The sequence below is a fragment of the Syzygium oleosum genome, unplaced genomic scaffold (assembly GCF_021117445.2).
Source record: "Syzygium oleosum isolate NSW1041296 unplaced genomic scaffold, Sole_v2.1 Sole_v2.11, whole genome shotgun sequence".
Lineage (NCBI taxonomy): Eukaryota > Viridiplantae > Streptophyta > Magnoliopsida > Myrtales > Myrtaceae > Syzygium > Syzygium oleosum.
Genome location: NW_026607495.1, coordinates 7507507 through 7530452, shown reverse-complemented (window position 1 = coordinate 7530452; position 22946 = coordinate 7507507). Strand labels below are relative to the sequence as shown.

Sequence of the window (22946 nt, the reverse complement as noted above, 5' to 3'; positions counted from 1 at the left end):
CAGCAATGAGTACCGTGAACCACATTAAGCATAGTTTAAACTTTTTGGACACTTTTTCCCAAAATACAATATGAACCGTGACTACACAAAGTGGATTCTTCAAGCCCCATTTGGAGTCGAAAACTATTCATAGCAAAGAAATGAAGATGGAAAAGATGGAACCCTGACTCGCATTGAACTAACACACTAACCTAAGACCAAAAAAGAAAGAACTAACACACTAACCCAATTTCGCCAGAAAAACTGAACATGATCTGCTAAAGTCAGACCTGTCAAATGATTGATTTAAGAAGCGTATTCAAAGCACGATACATTAGACTTGTTTAGACATCCTATAGGCGTAAAACAGCTGACTACACTAGATGAAATTTCCAGGAGATTTCAATTCAAAATTTGTGATGCGAATAGTGGAGGCATTTTGTCCTCACAAGATATACCCAAGAAACATTTTAAATACTCGAGGGGTATACACCTGTGAAACCAGAAAAATGCAAGGATTTGACACAGCAAAGCTCTAGAATACATCATCTGAAAATTTCAGTACAAGGAGCAAACTCAGGTACCCATTTAAGCTGACTACATAAGTTGGTCAAAAATTTCATCTAAGATACTGACATGCTCGAGTCGATCGCTACATCAGCTGGAAGCCTTTTTTAGTCTTTTAATTCTCTCCAGGGCACCAAGACGGCTCTCACCGTCTTTGCCTTCCCCGTCCTTTTCGGAGTCTTCCCTCTTCCGAACCAACCCTCCGAAAACTGCTGACGGCACGTCCTTTTGCGCGATTTCAACTCTATCCTCTTCATCCGAGTCACTTTCGTCCGGCAGTTCAATGTCCTCCTGGTTCACATTACTTCTTATCCCTCCGTCTGCCTGAGATTCCACTCCAGCACTCACGAAGCCAACTTTTCGGCTCCCTTCTTTCGTGGTGACATCGTTGGCTGAAGGCACAAGCTGCCTCTCGAGGGCGGCCATCTCATCCTCCGAAACTCCAGCCTGTTTCAATTTGTCTCTTGCATCATCGAGATCCATCTTCTGGTCTTTTTGCATGACATACTCGGGCAGAATGAAGTGTGTCTAAAGAGTACAGGGAAAAGGCAGAAATTAATGTTAGAAAAGCACGACTTCCATTAACATGATGATGTTGTACAGAGAGCAAGCAGGAGTATGCAAAGGGGCTAACCCTAAAATATATAAGAGAAGTAAGAGTCATTTGCTCATGAAGTTAGTTATATAACAGATTGTAAATCATTTCTGAGTCCCATATTAAGCAATTTAGACTTAAATCATGCCTTTGACTCTGTTTTTCCCCTTCTTACCATTTATTTCAGACAATGATTATTATCACAAAATATATATTAGGATTTTGATGAGTTTCAATGCTAAATGGCTTCTTACTGCAGAAAACAGCTCAAATTGTTTCAGCCGCTTGGCATGACAATCACTTTATTTATTTCCCGCAGAAACACCAACTACACTACTCAGTCACCTTCATGGAAAAAATCATGTTTCTTCTGATTATCATAATTTAACGAGAAACAGAAGCGAGCATCATAATGGCCAATAGAGCAAAAGAACGATGTCTTACATTCTCCAGAAGAAAATACTTTCATCTATAATGAATAGAAAACACAAGTGAAGAAAGAGATTTATGAGAGCATACCTGGCTATAACTTGCAGAAACACTGCGCTTAATACGAAGCATTTCTCGGAAGGTGTCTTCATTCCCGTGCTGCACCTCGAATTCATGCCACTTGTTCCAAAAATCAACATCAGATCTTGGGTCAGCGAATTGGGATGCATACACATAAATTCCACGAGCACGATCTATTTCACCCAGGCTTTTCTCAAGCTCGGCATATTTCAAGCACATAGCCTTCCCATCTTTGTCAGGAAGACCCCCATTTTCTATTGCTTGCTCGTAGATCTCTCTTGTTTTTGGGACACCGAATATCTCAGCTGCTCGTGCTATGTAAATTTCGTACATTGCCAACTTCTCATTGCTTGGCACGGCCTTAGTGGCTTGATCATACACCTTCATTGCCCTCTTCGCAAGACCATACTCCTCTTCCAATTTCGCATATTGAAGGTACAGAGGCTTTACTTGATCAGAAGGGGTCTAATGGGCAGAAGTAAAATGACACATAATCAAATTTTAGGATTAGTTCAATGACTATAGGTATAAAACATCAAAGTACGCCATCATTTAACCATCTAAACAGAATTCATTAACACAAACATACTCAAAGAGATTGGCTAAACGATTTTATGATAGCAATATTGCCAAATTCACCCCTAGATTGACAAACACTTAAAACTATCCAAAGAAACCAGTAAGATTCATATGCTACAAAATTTGTTTGCTACTGAAAACAAACACATCAAGAAACAGTGATTCATGCAATCATAGCGTAAGGTGTGACGTTAACAAAATTCTTCCAACGAATGAAACTAAAACCAATTTGTATGGAATTACATCACTCGAGAGTTAGACTATTGATCATCTCAGTCTGTGGAGTCAAATCTTTCATCTTTGTCTTGACCAATTCAAATACTTGCAGATTGATGAAAATACGCTGGGGCAGTAACTCAAATTATAAGTCAAAACCAACACAATCGAGACAAACTTGTCTCTTTTATTAAATTTTCCTATGAACTAACTGTCCTACTGAATGATCACTGTAGCCTCACAGACTCACAGCCGCACCTAGTTAGGACTAAATTTCTTCATCTAGTTAAAATTAGTCAATAGCAAACAAACTAAATTACCTACACCCAAGATATTAGCTTGCTTTATAAAACTCCCTAAGAATATCATCTATCATACAACTTTCAGCAGTATTCCCTTAAACGAAAAAAAAAAATCCCTCCAACAAGAACTCAAGGAAGACGAAAGAAAGAAAAAGCTCGTGCACCACCACATTGCTCAATCAGCTACATCTCAATAACATAAAATATGGACCAACCACACTAATCTGAAAAATTAATTCACATACCATTTCAATAGCGTGCTCAAACAACTCTCTTGCCCGCTCCAGTTTTGTCTTTCCATATCTCCTCACAAACTTGGAGAGATAAGTAACCCATATATCTTTCACATGAGGATACTTAAATATCTTGACGCCTCTTTCATATACCTTAAATGCATCTTCAAAATATTTATTATCCTGCACGCGAAAAAAACATTAGCATGATGTCTCCGAAGATAAGAGCAAGGAGAGACGAAGCAAGTTGTTAAAATGTATTCATACTTCCAACAGAACTGCATAATTGATTATTATCTGCGGAGTGGCTATTCTCAAATCTAAAATACGCTCATAGACTGCACATGTGGACTCCAAGGTACCCAGGCTCTCCTCCAAATCCACATAAAATGTCCACAGTCTCAATGATTTGTGCACCTTTATCTGAACTGGTTCATTCCCATCAGCAGCCACTGTAAGAAAAATAAATCAACCAATTAGATTCAGTTTGCTGATCTTGAGCCCCTACATGGCTTTGACAGAAGTTCATTTTCCTTTCCAACACCACCACCGATAATTTTTGCCGACAATCGTTTCTCAGAAATGAAAAGCCAAATGTTCTTTATAGAGCAAAACAGGCCATGATTTTTTTTAATCACGGTCAAAAAAAATGAGAGAGAATGACATTGTTCTTCAGAATGTATCAGTTTGCCATTTGGAGAGGTTAACCAATAACAAAGAGAGATAATTAAATTTTGATTAGAAAAGGAAAAAAAGCCAAATTTGTGCTTGTCATCATAAGCCATATTAGCTATCAAACAACAGAAATTTGTCTCACCGACACATCGCAGGATCCAAAAAGACTTGTTTATCGTAAAATAGTATTTAAAAGCAAGACACAGATCACCAAATTGTGTGCCTATGACATGATCTCTTGGATGACGAGTGCTAATTATTTTCTCAGAGTGATTTCAGTAGTTAACTATATGCATAGAACAGACTCTTCTCAAGTTTCATATGATTGCACAGTTAATAGCATTTCATCCCACTGGAGCAAATGATAAACTAGTTTGTCAATAGGAAGCTACATATACATCAGTCATTTTCATAACAGTCACAATGGCCTGCGAAACATCCCAAAATAACATAAGGAGAATGTAAATGAAACAAATCATTCAACACAGCTGAAATGCAGTAACATCAAGCATTTGAAAAGGATACAAGTAGACAAGAAAACAAAGACAGTACCTCTTCTTTTGACCTCAACTGATGGCTCCGCAGTAGCCCTTCTCATCAACTCGAGTGCCTTTTTGAAGTTGTTATGCCTCAACTCCATCTCGGCCCACTCACACCAAATACTGGCCAAATGATCAACGGCCTTGTAGTTGACCTGCACTGCTTTGTCGAAAATCACTCTTGCATTAGCGATATCTTTGTGGCTCTCGTATAGCTTAGCAAAGGCTACCCAAAGTGTATGAGGTTTTCCAACGGCTTTCATCGGATCTACAGTCCTCACTGCTTCCGTGTACGTAAGAATCTGCTTGGTGGGATTACCCTCAAATAGCTTTACCCTCCTGTGCCATTGCTCCACATTATGGGGATTTTGCCGCAATAGAACGCTATTAGCTAATTCTGGCCTGCGGACCATCAAATGCTCCAATCGAGCTAACCTCAAATCCACATCCTTATCATCATGTAACCAGAACCCATCAAGGATCTTCTTCTCAAACTTAGCTACGGACAAATTCACATCCAACCTGATATCTTCATCCTCTTCAACCCCATTTTCCTGTACCCCATCCTCTCCCTCTCCCTCTTCCTCATCCTCATCCTCATCACTCAGATCCATATTTTCCATCTTGTAAGCAAGCATGCTCTCCTCGAACTGCGCATAAGCATCAAATATCACACTGAAATCCCTCACGGTAATCACCGTCTTCATGCCCTCCTCAAATATGTCCCTTGCCTTCTCATGTAAATTCCTCCTGATATAGTATTCAGCAAGCGACGTCCACAACCTCCCGACCTCATCAGTGAACTTCCTGATCCCACCCCTTATAATCGCGTCAACATTAAGACCCGAAACCTCCGTAGCATGCTTCGTGAGCAAATCACACAACTCGAGCCACAACCTATGCTTGGTCTTCCCCTTAATCGAGAAAAACTGATCATCGTTCAGCACCGACGCCAGCCTCTCCGCCGCCTCTTGCCAGAGACTAGAATTCACCAAGAACTCAATGAAATCCTCGATGTGAGAGGGGTCATACTTCAAGTACCTCCTATAAACTCTAAGAGGAGTCTCGATCGGCATGCCCCTCTGGCTGACGAACACCAGATACGGCTCCCAGATACGATCGTGCTGCGTGACGGGTAGCGCGCAGAGCGCCCGGTCGAACGTCCTCCGCGTGCGGGTGATCAGCTTCTGCTCCGTGAGAGAAAGCAGATACATAATCCAAATCCGGGGCATCTTGTGCATCGTCACCAGCGCCCTCTCGAACGTGTTGTTCAGGGTCTCGTACTGGGAGTGCGCGACGGGCAGGTTCCGGACGATCTCGAGGCGCTCCCGGAGGTACGCGTGCCACAGCTTGTAGCTGCCGGGGAGGGCCTTGAGGGCGCGCTCGTAGATGACGAAGCGCTTCTTGAAAGGGGAGTCGGCCCTCGCAATCAGGTAGCGCCACCACAGTTTCAGGCTGAAGGGGTTCCGCAGGAGCTCTTCCTCGTAGAGGAGGTCGTCTTGCGACGGGTATAGCTCCTTAGGTATCGACATCGCGAAGCACAGAGCAAGAAAACCAAAACCCTCGAAAACCCAAGAGGGAGGGAGGAAAATACGACGAACCCACTTCGGAACGATGCAGGCGCAACGCGAAACCGCAGCAATGGCGCCTAGAGAGAGAAGGCGAGAGAAGTAGGAGGACCTGGTTCAATTGGAGCTTCGGAGTCGGCGAACGGGGGAGGAGTTCGTCCCTCTTTCTCTCTCTCTCGGTGGCGAATGAAAGGAGGGACGCCACGAACGAGACGAGGCTGGTGGGACGAGAAAGCCCTAACCTTTCTGCGAGGAAGATGATGAACTCGGGATCCGCAACAATGGCGTCTCTCTCTCTCTCTATCTCGCAGTGGTGGAGATGCGGGAAGAAGAAGAAGAAGAAGAGCGGATTTGGTGTTTTTGCTCATGGGAGCGGCTACTTCTACTTTTTCATCACCACAGTCACTCATAAGTCAAATTATCGTTTCGGTAAAAATCCAAATTGGTACAATTTTACCCTAGATTAAAACTAGCAAACATCTGACAAATTTACTATGTACTAATTTTTATGAATCCATTGTGTTGCCCTTTATTTTGTGTGCCGAGATTTTGGTTACGTGCGGATCATAAATCAAAATGGAGTGATCGATTCCGTTTATAACTGTGATAAAAATTTGACATATATCTTGCGCGATAAATTATGATAAAAATTCGAGTACGTGAATGAATTCTTCTTGTTTCCGAATTTTTCGCGTGCTGGACATGATATCTTATAATGTACCACATTATGGGGTTAATACCACTAAAATTTTCAAATTAGTATACTATGAAACATTCCAAATTATCTTTCGTCTCACAAAAATTCCTAAATTAGTATTTTCCGAACAAAATGTATCTTTTCGTTAATATGCATACGTGATGGTGCAAAGTGGATTTTTCAGGTTTCTAAGTCAAATTCGTCCTACAATCATTTATCACGTGTGTTGACAGTTACGAATTTTAATGGGATATAGGCGGAATGCTAACGAGGGGTAGATTTTGGTAAAGAGTGCCAGATTGGGTTTTTTTGCGTTAGTTTGGGGTATTAATTTAAAAAAAATTTGTGTGACAAAAATTAATTTATGTTAAACACAAGAATACTAATTGAGAGGATTAGTCTCCTTAGTCATTTTAATTTCATTTCATGCTCCAAAATATCCACTGTATTCAGCTCCAAAATATTAGACATTTCTCACAACAACAAAGAAGGGACAACAAAGAAACTCGAGTTTGTTCACTCCACATGGATTAATTGGGACGAAAGTAAAAGGAGTTAGCATTGGAACATACTGACGGCAATGGTAACTGAACAGGGATGCCATGAACCGAAGGATCATCATTGAATCCTGAGATAAACTTGAGCACTTCTTCTTCTTTTGAGTCTGCGGGCAATTGCACTTCAAATGAGTTAATCCCCACCGACTCACAAGCCTTCTTCTTGTTGCGTACGTAAGTTGCGGAATCCTTCCTGTCGCCAACAAGGATCACCGCTAACCCTGGTACAACCCCAATTGCCTCCTTCATTCTGGATACTTCAGCTGATATCTCGTCTCTGATTAGTTTTGAAACATATTTCCCGTCAATCACTTTGGCACAAGCCTCACTTGCCACTGCAGCTTCACACACACGATAAATTAAGACACGCTTCAAAGTTGCATCTTCCACGCGCAAAAAAATCAGGCCAAAAAGAGCTCAAATCTCAATCTATATTCACGGAAAGCAAAACCCTTTCATTCATTCGGTCCAAGAAAAGTTCTCCAGCTTCCATCTTGCTGAAAATTCACCAAAATCACGGATTTGGCAAGCCGAGTCGGCAATTCTTGATAGGTGATGATGATTTTTCGAAATATGTTAGCAATTTTACGTCAGGAAAATTCCATCATCTTGCTACATTTCACGTACTTCTACTTATTGTGATTTCTAAACCCATAAAACATAAAAATTTTTTTTAACGAAACAGATTAAATTTCATCTTCTTATCCCACTTGGAAAGCACTTGCAACAAACGAATGGAAAAAAAAATCCCACTACCCAAACGAATCCTACCATTCGCACTTCACGAGCATCCAAGAAAAGCCTTGTTGAGCTCGAACTAAATAAAGCTCCATCACAAGATCAAGCAGAGAAGGCAAAGAAAAGTACATAAAGACACGAAAACGACGGAAATAGCGACCGACCCGAAAGTGGGGTCGAAGCGCGGACGGCGAGGGTCCGGAAAGACGGGTCCTTTGAGGACCAAGAACGGCGGGGCAGCGACAAGCGGCGGACCAAAACGCCGGCGGCGTCCTTGCGGAGGCTCACGGGGAAGCAGCGAGACGCAGTTGGAGCCGAACACTCGCTGATCACCACCATTCTCGGGGTTTCTCTCCGAACGGAATCGTGTCGTTTGTACGGCGTACGTCCGCAAGACCAGCTTCTCGTCCCACCAGCCTCGTCTCGTTCATGGCGTCCCTCCTTTGATTCGCCACAGAGAGAGAGAAAGAGGGACGAACTCCTCCCCCGTTCGCCGACTCCGAAGCTCCAATTGAACCAGGTCCTCCTACTTCTCTCTCCTTCTCTCTCTAGGCGCCATTGCTGCGGTTTCGCGTTGCGCCTGCATCGTTCCGAAGTGGGTTCGTCGTATTTTCCTCCCTCCCTCCCTCTTGGGTTTTCGAGGGTTTTGGTTTTCTTGCTCTGTGCTTCGCGATGTCGATACCTAAGGAGCTATACCCGTCGCAAGACGACCTCATCTACGAGGAGGAGCTCCTGCGGAACCCCTTCAGCCTGAAACTGTGGTGGCGCTACCTGATTGCGAGGGCCGACTCCCCTTTCAAGAAGCGCTTCGTCATCTACGAGCAAGGCCCTCCCCGGCAGCTACAAGCTGTGGCACGCGTACCTCCGGGAGCGCCTCGAGATCGTCCGGAACCTGCCCGTCGCGCACTCCCAGTACGAGACCCTGAACAACACGTTCGAGAGGGCGCTGGTGACGATGCACAAGATGCCCCGGATTTGGATTATGTATCTGCTTTCGCTCACGGAGCAGAAGCTGATCACCCGCACGCGGAGGACGTTCGACCGGGTGCTCTGCGCACTTCCCGTCACGCAGCACGATCGTATCTGGGAGCCGTATCTGGTGTTCGTCAGCCGGAGGGGCATGCCGATCGAGACTCCTCTTAGAGTTTATAGGAGGTACTTGAAGTATGACCCCTCTCACATCGAGGATTTCATTGAGTTCTTGGTGAATTCTAGTCTCTGGCAAGAGGTGGCGGAGAGGCTGGCGTCGGTGCTGAACGATGATCAGTTTTTCTCGATTAAGGGGAAGACCAAGCATAGGTTGTGGCTCGAGTTGTGTGATTTGCTCACGAAGCATGCTACGGAGGTTTCGGGTCTTAATGTTGACGCGATTATAAGGGGTGGGATTAGGAAGTTCACTGATGAGGTCGGGAGGTTGTGGATGTCGCTTGCTGAATACTATATCAGGAGGAATTTACATGAGAAGGCAAGGGACATATTTGAGGAGGGCATGAAGACGGTGTTTACCGTGAGGGATTTCAGTGTGATATTTGATGCTTATGCGCAGTTCGAGGAGAGCATGCTTGCTTACAAGATGGAAAACATGGATCTGAGTGATGAGGATGACGAAGAGGGAGAGGGAGAGGATGGGGTACAGGAAAATGGTGTTGAAGAGGATGAAGATATCAGGTTGGATGTGAATTTGTCAGTAGCTAAGTTTGAGAAGAAGATCCTTGATGGGTTCTGGTTACATGATGATAAGGATGTGGATTTGAGGTTAGCTCGATTGGAGCATTTGATGGTCCGCAGGCCAGAATTAGCTAATAGCGTTCTATTGCGGCAAAATCCCCATAATGTGGAGCAATGGCACAGGAGGGTAAAGCTATTTGAGGGTAATCCCACCAAGCAGATTCTTACGTACACGGAAGCAGTGAGGACTGTAGATCCGATGAAAGCTGTTGGAAAACCTCATACACTTTGGGTAGCCTTTGCTAAGCTATACGAGAGCCACAAAGATATCGCTAATGCGAGAGTGATTTTCGACAAAGCAGTGCAGGTCAACTACGAGGCCGTTGATCATTTGGCCAGTATTTGGTGTGAGTGGGCTGAGATGGAGTTGAGGCATAACAACTTCAAAAAGGCACTTGAGTTGATGAGAAGGGCTACTGCAGAGCCATCAGTTGAGGTCAAAAGAAGAGGTACTGTCTTTGTTTTCTTGTCTACTTGTATCCTTTTCAAATGCTTGATGTTACTGCATTTCAGCTGTGTTGCATGATTTGTTTCATTTACATTCTCCTTATGTTATTTTGGGATGTTTCGCAGGCCATTGTGACTGTTATGAAAATGACTGATGTACATGTAGCTTCCTATCGACAAACTAGTTTATCATTTGCTCCAGTGGGATGAAATGCTATTAACTGTGCAATCATATGAAACTTGAGAAGAGTCTGTCCTATGCATATAGTTAACTACTGAAACCACTCTGAGAAAATGATTAGCACTCGTCATCCAAGAGAACATGCCATAGGCACACAATTTGGTGATCTGTGTCTTGCTTTTACATACTATTTTCCCATAAACGAGTCTTTTTGGATCCTGTGATGTCTCTGCGAGACAAATTTCTGTTGTTTGATAGCTAATATGGCTTATGATGACAAGCACAAATTTGGCTTTTTTTCCTTTTCTAATCAAAATTTAATTATCTCTCTTTGTTATTGGTTAACCTCTCCAAATGGCAAACGGATACATTCTGAAGAACAATGTCATTCTCTCTCATTTTTTTTGACCGTGATTAAAAAAAAATCATGGCCTGTTTTGCTCTATAAAGAACATTTAGCTTTTCATTTCTGAGAAACGATTGTCGGGAAAAATTATCGGTGGTGGTGTTGGAAAGGAAAATGAACTTCTGTCAAAGCCATGTAGAGGCTCAAGATCGGCAAACTGAATCTAATTGGTTGATTTATTTTTCTTACAGTGGCTGCTGATGGGAATGAACCAGTTCAGATAAAGGTGCACAAATCATTGAGACTGTGGACATTTTATGTGGATTTGGAGGAGAGCCTGGGTACCTTGGAGTCCACACGTGCAGTCTATGAGCCTATTTTAGATTTGAGAATAGCCACTCCACAGATAATAATCAATTATGCGGTTCTGTTGGAAGTATGAATACATTTTAACAACTTGCTTCGTCTCTCCTTGCTCTTATCTTCGGAGACATCATGCTAATGTTTTTTTCGCGTGCAGGATAATAAATATTTTGAAGATGCATTTAAGGTATATGAAAGATGCATTTAAGGTATATGAAAGAGGCGTCAAGATATTTAAGTATCCTCACGTGAAAGATATATGGGTTACTTATCTCTCCAAGTTTGTAAGGAGATATGGAAAGACAAAACTGGAGCGGGCAAGAGAGTTGTTTGAGCATGCTATTGAAATGGTATGTGAATTAATTTTTCAGATTAGTGTGGTTGGTCCATATTTTTCTGTTATTGAGATGTAGCTGATTGAGCAATGTGGTGGTGCACCAGCTTTTTCTTTCTTTCGTCTTCCTTGAGTTCTTGTTGGCGGGATTTTTTTTTTTCGTTTAAGGAAATACTGTTGAAAGTTGTATGACAGATGATATTCTTAGGGAGTTTTATAAAGCAAGCTAATATCTTGGGTGTAGGTACTTTAGTTTGTTTGCTATTGACTAATTTTAACTAGATGCAGAAATTTAGTCCTAACTAGGTGGAGCTGTGAGTCTGTGATGCTACAGTGATCATTCGGTAGGACGGTTAGTTCATAGGAAAATTTAATAAAAGAGACAAGTTTGTCTCGATTGTGTTGGTTTTGACTTATAATTTGAATTACTGCCCCAGCGTATTCTCATCAATCTGCAAGTATTTGAATTAGTCAAGACAAAGATGAAAGATTTGACTCCACAGACTGAGATGATCAATAGTCTAACTCTCGAGTGATGTAATTCCATACGGATTGGTTTTAGTTACATTCGTTGGAAGAATTTTGTTAACGTCACACCTTATGCTATGATTGCACGAATCACTGTTTCTTGATGTGTTTGTTTCAGTAGCAAATAAATTTTGTAGCATATGAATCTTACTGGTTTCTTTGGATAGTTTTAAGTGTTTGTCAATCTAGGGGTGAATTTGGCAATATTGCTATCATAAAATCGTTTTGCCAATCTCTTTGAGTATGTTTGTGTTGATGAATTTTGTTTAGATGGTTAAGTGATGGCGTACTTTGATGTTTTATACCTATAGTCATTGAACTAATCCTAATATTTGATTGTGTCATTTTACTTCTGCCCATTAGACCCCTTCTGATCAAGTAAAACCTCTGTACCTTCAATATGCGAAATTGGAAGAGGAGTATGGTCTTGCGAAGAGGGCAATGAAGGTGTATGATCAAGCCACTAAGGATGTGTCGATCGTCGCCGCCGCTTCGTAAGTCTCACTTTTATCTCTCTCACTCCGTTCTTCTTTCTGACCGAGTATTCATTCCCTGTTCTTGGCTGGAGAGGTCTGAACGAGTCTTAGAAATTTTGCTGTGGAGTTAAAATTTTCTGCCGAAATTTTGCATTAGCTAGGACTCGCTCGCCAAATGCTCGATAAAACGTACAACTTAGTTTCATGTTAGTTGAGAATGACTTGACGAGTCCGTTTCGAATGCTTCTTGTTTTGTCGTTCTGGTCCTCTATATCTTGTGCAAAGCTGAGGATTGTACAATCTATGCTCAGCATGGACGTTCAAGGAGGTCTTCAAGCGCCCAGAACAGCAGTTGAGAGTAGATTTACTATCTTCAAGATCTCGGAAGGACTTTTCGGACGATTTGCCGAAGCATGCCGGCCTTGCGTAGTCTCCATTGGATCCTATCATAAGGGAGAATCACAGTTTCAGGTTCTGCATTGGCACAAGTTGAGACTACTCCAGACTATGCTGGAGCGAATTCAGTCGTATGGTGCGCTTTGAAAACTTGATTAATATTGTGGCACCACAAGAAAAGAGGATCCGGCAGTGCTATTCTCACAGTACCGACAATTTCAGTACAGCTGAACTTGTGAAAATGATGATTGTTGACCGTTGTTTCATTGTCGAGATCTTGCGTCAAATTGTAAAGTGCACACAGGTTGACAGGATCCTAGTAAGGAATAAACTCATGATGGTTTCTCTTGTGCGAGACTTTGTGCGACTGGAGAACCAGATACCTTATTTTGTTCTCAAAAACTTGTTCGAGGCGACTAATGTTCCAGAAACCAAGAACTTGTCCTATCTTGCCCTCATTTCTTCAATGAGTTGATGGATTTGCCTTAAGGAGAATCAGATTTATTTCCTCTAGATAGAGTGCATTTACTGGATGCATTTCATAATTTCTTTATGTCAAGGGAGATGCAAGTCAAATATCTGTAGATGATAACTCATCTTATGCTTCAATTAGATCGGCATCTGAGCTCCATCAGATCGAAATTGGATTCAAGCCAAGGGCAGCCAAGACTCTCATGGGGATCGCATTTAATAGGGAACGTAGAACACTGGAAATTCCATATATATCAATTGATGATCATTTCAATAGCATTTTACCTAACATGGTAGCTTTTGAACAAAGTTTTGGCAAAGTGATCGGGTATGTAACGGCCTATGCGACATTTATAGGATGTCTTATTCGAACAGCTGAGGATGTGCAAATTTTGCGAGATTGTATAATCATCTCAGATCGCAGCTTTAGCAATGAGGATATTGCAAGCTTCTTTCATGACCTCGGCAAGGACGTTGTGGTCAACATTCAGGGCAGTCATTTAGGATCACACTTTGCGATGGTGAACATATCTCTTAGGCATGAAAGGATTTATCTTTGCTGGGCGCAACTTGTAAATACATTACGTGCCAACCCATAGTCGGTTCTTTCAACACTAGCTATTATAGTCACAGTTTTAGGCGGGGCTCAAACTGTGTACACCATGCTACAGTACCCGCAAGTAGCGTATAGAAGCTTGTCTTACTATGTAGCATGTGCCGAGGTTTTGGAACCGATTACTCCATTTTTAGCATGGACGTTCAAGGAGGTCTTCAAGCGTCCAAAACAGCAGTCGAGAGTAGATTTACTATCTTCAGGGTCCCGGAAGGACGATTTGCCGAGGCGTGCCGGCCTCGCGTAGTCTCCATTGGATCCTATCATAAGGGAGAATCACAGTTTCAGGTTCTGCAATGGCACAAGTTGAGACTACTCTAGACTATGCTGGAGAGAATTCAGCCGTATGGTGTGCGCCTTGAAAACTTGATTAATATTGTGGCACCACAAGAAAAGAGGATCCGACAGCTATTCTCACAGCACCGACAATTTCAGTGCAACTGAACTTGTGAAAATGATGATTGTTGACGGTTGTTTCATTGTTCAGATCTTGCGTCAAATTGCACACAGGTTGATAAGATCCTAATAAGGAATAAACTCATGATGGTTTCTCTTGTGCGACTAGAGAACCAGATACCTTATTTTGTTCTCAAAAATTTGTTCGAGGCGACTAATGTTCCAGAAATCAAGACCTTGTCCTATCTTGCTCTCATTTTTTTCAATGAGTTTATGGATTTACTTGAAGGAGAATCAGATTTATTTCCTTTAGATGGAGTGCATTTACTGGATGCATTTCGTAATTTCTTTATGTCAAGAGAGCTGCAAGTGAAATATGCTGTAGATGACAACTCATCTTATGCTTCAATTAGATCGGCGTCCGAGCTCCATTGTGTCGGAATTGGATTCAAGCCGAGGGTAGCCAAGACTCTCATGGGGATCCCATTTAATAGGGAACGTAGAACACTGGAAATTCCATATATATCAATTGATGATCCTTTCAATAGCATTTTACCTAACATGGTAGCTTTTGAACAAAGTTTTGGCAAAGTGACCGAGTATGTAACGGCCTATGCGACATTTATAGGATGTCTTATTCGATCAGCTGAGGATGTGCAAATTTTGCGAGATTGTAGAATCATCTCAGATCGCAGCTTTAGCAATGAGTGCGTTATACCCATCGTAATCTTCCTTACCCTTTTGGACTGGTTGTGGGCGAGGAGGTAAGTACCACAAGCTTTAGATGGTTCTGGTCCATTAGAAAGTGATTGCCTGGATGGCGTTGATTTTGTAAAATGTGACTCGTGGAATGATTGTATTATTGATCTAGAAGCGCTTCGAGATAGTTTCCTTTCTTCTTATGTTTGCTTAGTTATTATTATTTTCCTCTGCTTGATAAATAATGGGAGATGGACCTTCTTTATGGATAAAATCCTTGTCTGAGTGTTGAAACTTGTGGTACTTGCCTTTCAAGAGAATCTTGGCTTCAGTTGAACTAGGACTGTCTGGGGTTCGAATCCCTCCTCGCCCACAACCGGCCCAAAAGGGGAAAGACCTTTCCTTATGAGGTAGGAAGATAATGATGGGGATAGTGCACCCATAATGAGGAAGGAGCTTGCAATATCCTCATTGCTAAAGTTACGATCTGAGATGATTCTACAATCTCGCAAAATTTGCACATCCTCAGCTATTCGAATAAGACATCCTATAAATGTCGCATAGGTTGTTACATACTCGGTCACTTTGCCAAAACTTTGTTCAAAAGCTACCATGTTAGGTAAAATGCTATTGAAAGGATCATCAATTGATATATATGGAATTTCCAGTGTTCTACGTTCCCTATTAAATGCGATCCCCATGACAGTCTTAGCTGCCCTCGGCTTGAATCCAATTCCGACCCGATGGAGCTCGGACGCCGATCTAATTGAAGCATAAGATGAGTTGTCATCTACAGCATATTTCACTTGCAGCTCTCTTGACATAAAGAAATTACGAAATGCATCCAGTAAATGCACTCAATCTAAAGGAAATAAATCTGATTCTCCTTCAAGTAAATCCATAAACTCATTCAAGAAAATGAGGGCAAGATAGGACAAGGTCTTGGTTTCTGGAACATTAGTCGCCTCGAACAAATTTTTGAGAACAAAATAAGGTATCTGGTTCTCCAGTCGCACAAGAGAAACCATCATGAGTTTATTCCTTATTAGGATCTTATCAACCTGTGTGCAATTTGACGCAAGATCTGAACAATGAAACAACCGTCAACAATCATCATTTTCACAAGTTCAGTTGCACTGAAATTGTCGGTGCTGTGAGAATAGCTGTCGGATCCTCTTTTCTTGTGGTGCCACAATATTAATCAAGTTTTCAAGGCGCACACCATACGGTTGAATTCTCTCCAGCATAGTCTAGAGTAGTCTCAACTTGTGCCATTGCAGAACCTGGAACTGTGATTTTCCCTTATGATAGGATCCAATGGAGACTACGCGAGGCCGGCACGCCTCGGCAAATCGTCCTTCCGGGACCCTGAAGATAGTAAATCTACTCTCGACTGTTGTTTTGGACGCTTAAAGACCTCCTTGAACGTTCATGCTAAAAATGGAGTAATCGGTTCCAAAATCTCGGCACATGCTACATAGTAAGACAAGCTTCTATACGCTACTTGCGGGTACTGTAGCATGGTGTACACAGTTTAAGCCCCGCCTAAAACTGTGACTATAATAGCTAGGGTTGAAAGAACCGACTATGGGTTGGCAAGTAATGTATTTACAAGTTGCGCCCAGCAAAGATAAATTCTTTCATGCCTAAGAGATATGTTCACCATCGCAAAGTGTGATCCTAAATGGCTGCCCTGAATGTTGACCACAACGTCCTTGCCGAGGTCACGGAAGAAGCTTGCAATATCCTCATTGCTAAAGCTGCGATCTAAGATAATTATACAATCTCGCAAAATTTGCACATCCTCAGCTGTTCGAATAAGACATCATATAAATGTCGCATAGCTTCTTCAGGGTGATGATTTAGCAATGATCACCCTGAATTTGGCATATTTTGTGTGCAAAATTTTTATTCGAACAACTGAAGATGTGCAAATTTTTTATTCGTCCATGCTAAAAATGGGGTAGATTGTATATGCCAAATTTTTATTTTGTGTGCCGAGATTTTGGTTATGTGTGAATCATAAATCAAAATGGAGTAATCGGTTTCATTCAGAACTGTGATAAAAATTTGGCATATATCTTGTGCGACAAATTATGATAAAAATTCGAATACGTGAATTAATTCTTCTTGTTTTTGAACTTTTCGCATGCTGGTCATGATATCCTATAATGTACCACATTATAGGGTTAATATCACTAAAAATTTCAAATTAGTATACTATGGGACATTCCAAATTTTACTCCTACATACCCATCACAACAGTTGCTTACAAGTCAAATTACCCTTTCATAATTCGACCAAAATAAAAATCAGTAAAAATTCAAATCGGTACACTTATTATAATTTTAGCTAAAATTAAATCAGGTAAATATGTGAGAAATTTACTCCATAATAATTTATTGACGATCAAAAATCCCAAATTTGTATATTTGTGATAAGTTTCCTTTCTGTTAGTTTCCGTTAAATTAGATTATTACAAGAAAAATCATAAATGGGTATACCTTGTAACAAACCATAACAAACGAAGGTAGAACTCCAAATCGGTACACCTGTGACAAACGGAGCTAAAACTCCAAACTGGTACATTCGACAACTATCATGCATCATCCATCTAAGTAATTTAACAGTAAAATTTAACGAGTGCCAACCGATGTAATTTCAACAAAAAAAAAACCAATGTAATTGACCTCCCTCCAGTTTTCACTCAATCAAATTTTCACTTCGATCCTAGGCCGTCGCCTGTTGGCTATTGAGACCACATTGCCGTGAAATGTCGATTAGAGGACTTAGAATGACGCTCGTGCTCTGACCCCAATACACACGCTGACAAGCATCCTCCAATAATAATTAGCAGCACTAAACGAGCAAGCCATCAATATGGAGAACGAGAAAGAAAGAGGAAGTGGCCGAATGGATTCGCACTTGATCGAAGTAGGATTCTAAGATCATCAATCCGGCTTTCCATTGAAAAGGATTGAGGTCGAGTCCAATGTGATCGAGCAATTAAGGTTCCCGTTTGTTTTACGGAAAATGAATTATTTGGAAAAAAATTTCCAAAAAATAATGATTTGGATTGCTTACAAAAAATGGATTAACGCAAAATATTTTAATTGCTTACAAAAGTGTTTAAATATAAATTGTCGTCGCATTGATTATTCATTTCAAGTGATATAAATAATTATATTTTTTTTTTCGCGAAACAAATATAACGACGTCGTTTATATGCCGTGACTGCACCGGTCCCTTGCCAAGGACGCAAACGTAATTTCCACCCCAACAGCAACGCCGTACATGGCCCGAAAATGGCGTCGGCGTTATTAATCGCCGCGGCTATTTCCACACGCAACGCCATCTCTCTCTCTCTCTCTCTCTCTCTCCCTCTGCAGTTCCCGCGACGGCGATCTTCACGACGTTGCAGCCGCGTTCTCTCTCTCTCTCTCTTCCTCTCTGTAAGCTCTCTCTCTCTCTCTATCTCTCGTGAAAGATGGTTTTTTTATGGGCACCTGGGGCTTTAAGTTTTTGCTTTTGGTGGTGATGATATGAGCTGAATCTCCAGTTACGGATGATTCTTGATCTGGGTTTGATGTATCTCTGATGACCCGTGATGATGGTGGTGATAATTCTTGATGGTCGTGGAGTTTGTGGTGCAGGGGACGTGGTTGGGATTTGAAAGACACTTGTTTGGGTTTCTTGTCTTAACTTCTTATGGAGATCGATATCATTGCGCTTTTTTGTTAAATTTTTAGCTCCGTAGTTTACGCCTGGTTGTAGTCACGCTGGTGGGTCTTTCTGAGTGGTGATGCGGGTTTGCCTTGCTTGCTTTGGATGACATTGCTAGGTGGTTCTGATTTCAGCATTCAGCGTTTGGTTCTGTTTTGCTTTTGCCCTGGTTTGTGTTTTCTCCCGAAGCAATGAAGCTTTGTGAGTTGTTGCCTTTGGGTTTGCTCGATCACATGGACCTGCGTGTCGCTTATCGTGTTTATGTTTATCAAGCTTATCGATTGTTGGTGTTTCTAGCAAGATAGTACTTATAAGCATTTCCCTCAGTAATTTTCTTTTTCTTGGCATTTGATTTATTGGTGAAGGTGCGGTTTTTGCGCGTGTCCTGTTATCTTCTCCAGTCCTCCGCCCTGCCAGGGATTCCCACTTGCTCTATTAACTCCTCACTAGTAAATCTGCGCGCCGATCTATCCACCTGAAATGGAGGTGAAGCTGTGGAATGACAAGCGTGAAAGGGATATGTATGAGAACTTTGCTGAGCTCTATGCTATAATTCGAGCCACTGAGAAGTTGGAAAAGGCGTATATTCGCGACATAATATCTCCATCCGAGTACGAGATCGAGTGTCAAAAGCTCATCACGCATTTCAAAACCCTGGCCTCCACATTGAAAGACACCATTCCCAACATTGAACAGTTCGCTGACACTTACAAGATGGATTGTCCTGCCGCCATAAACCGCCTGGTTGTGTCGGGTGTCCCTGCCACAGTGGAGCATCGGGCTGCGGCAGCTACGTCTTCAACCACCTCAGCCGCCATCGTTGCGGAATGCGTGCAGAACTTTATCACAGCGATGGATTCACTTAAATTGAATATGGTGGCTGTGGATCAGGTGCATCCACTGCTTTCAGATCTCTCTGCTTCTCTCAATAAGCTGACCATACTGCCTCCAGATTTTGAGGGGAAGACAAAGATGAGGGATTGGATTTCGAGGCTCTCCAAGATGGGGGCAGCGGATGAGCTAACAGAGCAGCAGGCCCGGCAACTCCACTTTGATTTGGAGTCCTCATACAATTCGTTCATGGCAGCTTTACCCAATTCCGGTACTTGATATCTTTTGGTGTGGAAAAACAACTTGGGCGTTTTCTGCTTTTTGTGGATATTGGTTAGACACTTAGACCTACGTATCTCATATGTAGAAAATGATGGCGTCTCTTGTATCATAGCATTAGAAAGTGATTGCCTGGATGGCTTTGATTTTGTAAAATGTGACCTGTGGAATGATGGGATTATTGATCTAGAAGCGCTTCGAGATAGTTTCCTTTCTTCTGATGTTTGCATGGTTATTATTATTTTCCTCCGCTTGATTGATAACGGGAAATGACCGATGGACCTTCTTTATGGATAAAATCCTTGTCTGAGTGCTGAAACTTGTGGTACTTGCCTTTCAGGAGAATCTGGGCTTCAGTTGAAGTCATACCGAAAGAAAATTAAATTTGTAATTGCTCGTTCAACAAATCCTTGAGCCTGGTAGTTATGCTTAATTCATAGGTTTCAGGTGTGTTGACTTGCTGCTTATTTGAGTCTTCAAATGTCTGTTAGTGTTACTTGAGGTCTACCAGAGATCATAGACATTTTCATCGTAATTACATGGATGGCATAAAGGATTATTTTGCTTATCTTGCTTCAAGCTGGCTTTGGATGATAGTTGATAGGGTATAATTATACATTGCAATTATAGGAAGCATAAGTCTATTACCTACAAGAAATAAGGCCATCTTTTTCTCGATGCTCCCGATTTATATTTATTGTAAAGGAAGGCTATAATTCTGTATCTTGCAGTAATTTGTCTTGTCGAGGGCAAGAAAAACCATCGTCTGACTAAAGCAGCGGACGAAATGCTCTGCGGTTATATTATGATCGACTTGTTTCCATTTGTTTCTCTCTGCTATAGCAATAGCATCAATAACGATTCACTAACGCCCAATGTCGTACTAGGCACTTTGCTTAACTAAGCTGGTTACTGCTATTTTATCAGTAGACTGATCTTTTATTAAGTAAAACGCGTCATTTCTGTTCATATCTCAGTTGTTGGCTTCGGCAACTTGTCTTCTGGTTTTACCGGATAAAAGTTCAAACTGTCAAAGAAAGAGGAGATGAGATTGAATGCCAAATATCTAACTCGCATATTCGCAATTGCGGGATAATACAGAAATTCAGATGCTCTGTCCATGTTTACTTGGCAAAGAATTCTACAAATCAGGTTATCTTGGGGATTACTGAAGGAGAGGAGATGAAACAAATAAAATTAGACAGAGAAAAGAGAAACAGAAGAAGGAACGATTTTAACCAAAAAAAAAACAGAAGAAGGAACGAAGAACAGACTATAATGGACCTTCCATGTATGAGAAAATCCTTAGCTGATTTTCTCCCCTTGGATTCTGCAAAACTCCAGCGGTGGACTTAACTGGGTCTCTGCACTCACATTCCCTTTCTTCTTATTTCTGTTAGTGACTAATTGATGTTAAGATTGGTATTATCAGGAAGCAGACAATAACAGCACCAAGAATAATGGCAATGCACACCCACTTCCTAGAGCTTTTCTGATATTCCTTCGCTCCTTGAAGCTGATCTGCTCCTCGCCTCACGAACGAGCTGGCCTGAGCGACCTGAGACTCGATATCGTTGAGCTGGTGACCTTGTGCCTCCACCAGTGCAGCCATGTCCAAGAATATCTGGTGCAACTCAATCAGGTTCTTCTCTATCTCCTTAATTGCATCGCGCCTTTCTTGAATCTCTGATATCGTGTCCAAGATTTGACCTCTCCCTTGTTCCTGAATTGCTTTTTGAACAATACTCTCACTTTCTCCACTCGATATTAGGTTGTCAATGGTCTCTTCATCCGCCTTCTGTCCCGTGATTGTGAAGTACCTTCTTCCCACGGTTTCCTTATAATCCGCATTCATTTTTGCCCTTAAGCCCTGGAAATCATCCATCATATCTTTGAGCTTTTTTGCCAGTCCAATAACCACCGAGGTCCGGGTCCGGTCTGCTGATGAACCAGGGCCGCACCCAGGAAGCTTCCGGTGGGCCACATTGGAATGTTCAAGGGCTTCGAGCTTGCCTTTGATGATTTTGACTTGTTTCAAGACCTGTTGCACATCTGAGTCCATACGGTCTCGGACCTGCTTGATTGTTTTGCCGTGATGGATGATTTTGCTCTCCTCATTCGATTCCTGCAATCTCTTGTAGAGCTGCTCCACCTGAGCTGTGTCCTCCTTCACTCTTTCAACGTCTTCAAAGAACTTGTCAAGGTTGACAGTTTCCTTATTGGAATCGGTGTCATCTAGGTATACCTGCTCCTTCAGGTCGGTGTATCGCTTGAACGAATTGGAGAACAAATCATTCATCTTCACCAACCCTTTTCGTCACTCTCTCGTGCCCTTTCTTGCGATGGAGTCGGTCTGAGTGAACTCTCGGCAATGCAGAAAGTCCTGAGTAACTAAATGTGCATGCCTTGTGGGAATGTAGGAAATGATCCTCCTCTTCACTTTCCGTAATTATGTTGCTTCAGGAAGATGGATGGAAGAACAGAACTATCGCCTGCAATATATAAAGGGAGAACGTTAAGCTGCTTATCTTTTCATCTTGACCAACTTAAGGGATCTGAAATTCTGAGTAAAGTGTAGCGTACGCCCTTCGGAAATTGGAAGAAATAGATGGGGAAGTAGCTAAGACTGGCCTGGTCGACCCCCAATGCTAGCTAATAGCAATACAAGTTTACACGTATAATGTCAACCATCTCAGAAGAAGAGCTTCAATGTGGGTCGTGAAGAGCATTAACAGTTCTGGTCAGAGACCACCGAAACCTTAGTGGGGCTTATGTTTCTGCTGACAGCATATCTTACAGACGCGGCACCCAAACTTTTATGAAATAATCTAGGCTTAGATCTGTCAAGAAATTTAAAAAATCTTATTCTGCAGCTGGCTAGGGAGAATCTTCAAAATAAGTGAGACTTACATTTAGGTTTGTGCTGACTTACGGGACGCGAATTTCGTGTGCAAGAATTTGTTAAAGGAAAACGATATTCAACCGGCGACTTTGATTGTCATGAAAGAGAACATTGAGATACGCATGCTAAGAGGGCAATACGTAGACTGCATTTAGGCGAATTTAAATTTGGGGATGCTTTGCTTGGGATCACTCTCACATAGTACCTATTATTTCCCTTCAGGATATGAAGGAACTCCTATATAGTGTTATCAGTGAGTACTTAGACAAGTCGAACAAGTAGAATTTGGATTATTTCCGTAATGCCATTGACGTCGTCGATCACCCTCACGTTGCTAAGACTTTACAGCATGTGAAGCATGGGCAAACAACCAGCTATAATGATGCAGGATCGCTGCTCCGAGACTTTGATGCCCAAGTCTGAATTTCTCCGAGCCAACGCATAAAACACATCACTTACGCTTCCGGCAAAATGTATT

General features: G+C 41.9%; 4 protein-coding genes, 1 long non-coding RNA gene and 1 pseudogene across 5 annotated transcripts; 3 read left to right on the top strand and 3 right to left on the bottom strand.

Moving 5' to 3' along the window:
- Positions 1 to 497: 497 nt before the first annotated feature.
- Positions 498 to 6092, bottom strand: LOC115687871 (uncharacterized). The gene is made up of 5 exons (XM_030613569.2): positions 4209 to 6092; positions 3249 to 3433; positions 2994 to 3164; positions 1661 to 2116; positions 498 to 1074 (listed from the first exon to the last, which is right to left on the bottom strand). Exons 1-5 carry the CDS (start codon positions 5725 to 5727, stop codon positions 637 to 639), a joined length of 2769 nt encoding a protein of 922 aa, XP_030469429.1. The 5' UTR covers positions 5728 to 6092; the 3' UTR covers positions 498 to 636.
- Positions 6093 to 6976: 884 nt separating this feature from the next.
- On the bottom strand, positions 6977 to 8156 carry LOC115687873 (bifunctional protein FolD 4, chloroplastic-like). Its single transcript, XM_030613572.2, has 2 exons — positions 7920 to 8156; positions 6977 to 7352 (listed from the first exon to the last, which is right to left on the bottom strand). The coding sequence occupies exons 1-2, from the start codon at positions 8092 to 8094 to the stop codon at positions 6991 to 6993; spliced, it is 537 nt and encodes a 178-aa protein (XP_030469432.1). The 5' UTR covers positions 8095 to 8156; the 3' UTR covers positions 6977 to 6990.
- Positions 8157 to 8162: 6 nt separating this feature from the next.
- LOC115687921 (uncharacterized) lies at positions 8163 to 11028 on the top strand (annotated as a pseudogene).
- A 1-nt stretch (position 11029) lies between these two features.
- LOC130139382 (uncharacterized) lies at positions 11030 to 12096 on the top strand. The gene is made up of 2 exons (XR_008817592.1): positions 11030 to 11170; positions 12046 to 12096. It is a non-coding gene; the product is annotated as an uncharacterized LOC130139382 (long non-coding RNA).
- Positions 12097 to 18168: 6072 nt separating this feature from the next.
- LOC115687916 (vacuolar protein sorting-associated protein 28 homolog 2-like) lies at positions 18169 to 19782 on the top strand. Its single transcript, XM_030613628.2, has 2 exons — positions 18169 to 18185; positions 18822 to 19782. The coding sequence occupies exon 2, from the start codon at positions 18937 to 18939 to the stop codon at positions 19564 to 19566; it is 630 nt and encodes a 209-aa protein (XP_030469488.1). The 5' UTR covers positions 18169 to 18185; positions 18822 to 18936; the 3' UTR covers positions 19567 to 19782.
- Positions 19783 to 20812: 1030 nt separating this feature from the next.
- LOC115687915 (syntaxin-124-like) lies at positions 20813 to 22926 on the bottom strand. Its single transcript, XM_030613627.2, has one exon. It carries the CDS (start codon positions 21863 to 21865, stop codon positions 20963 to 20965), a length of 903 nt encoding a protein of 300 aa, XP_030469487.1. The 5' UTR covers positions 21866 to 22926; the 3' UTR covers positions 20813 to 20962.
- Between the last annotated feature and the right edge of the window lie 20 nt (positions 22927 to 22946).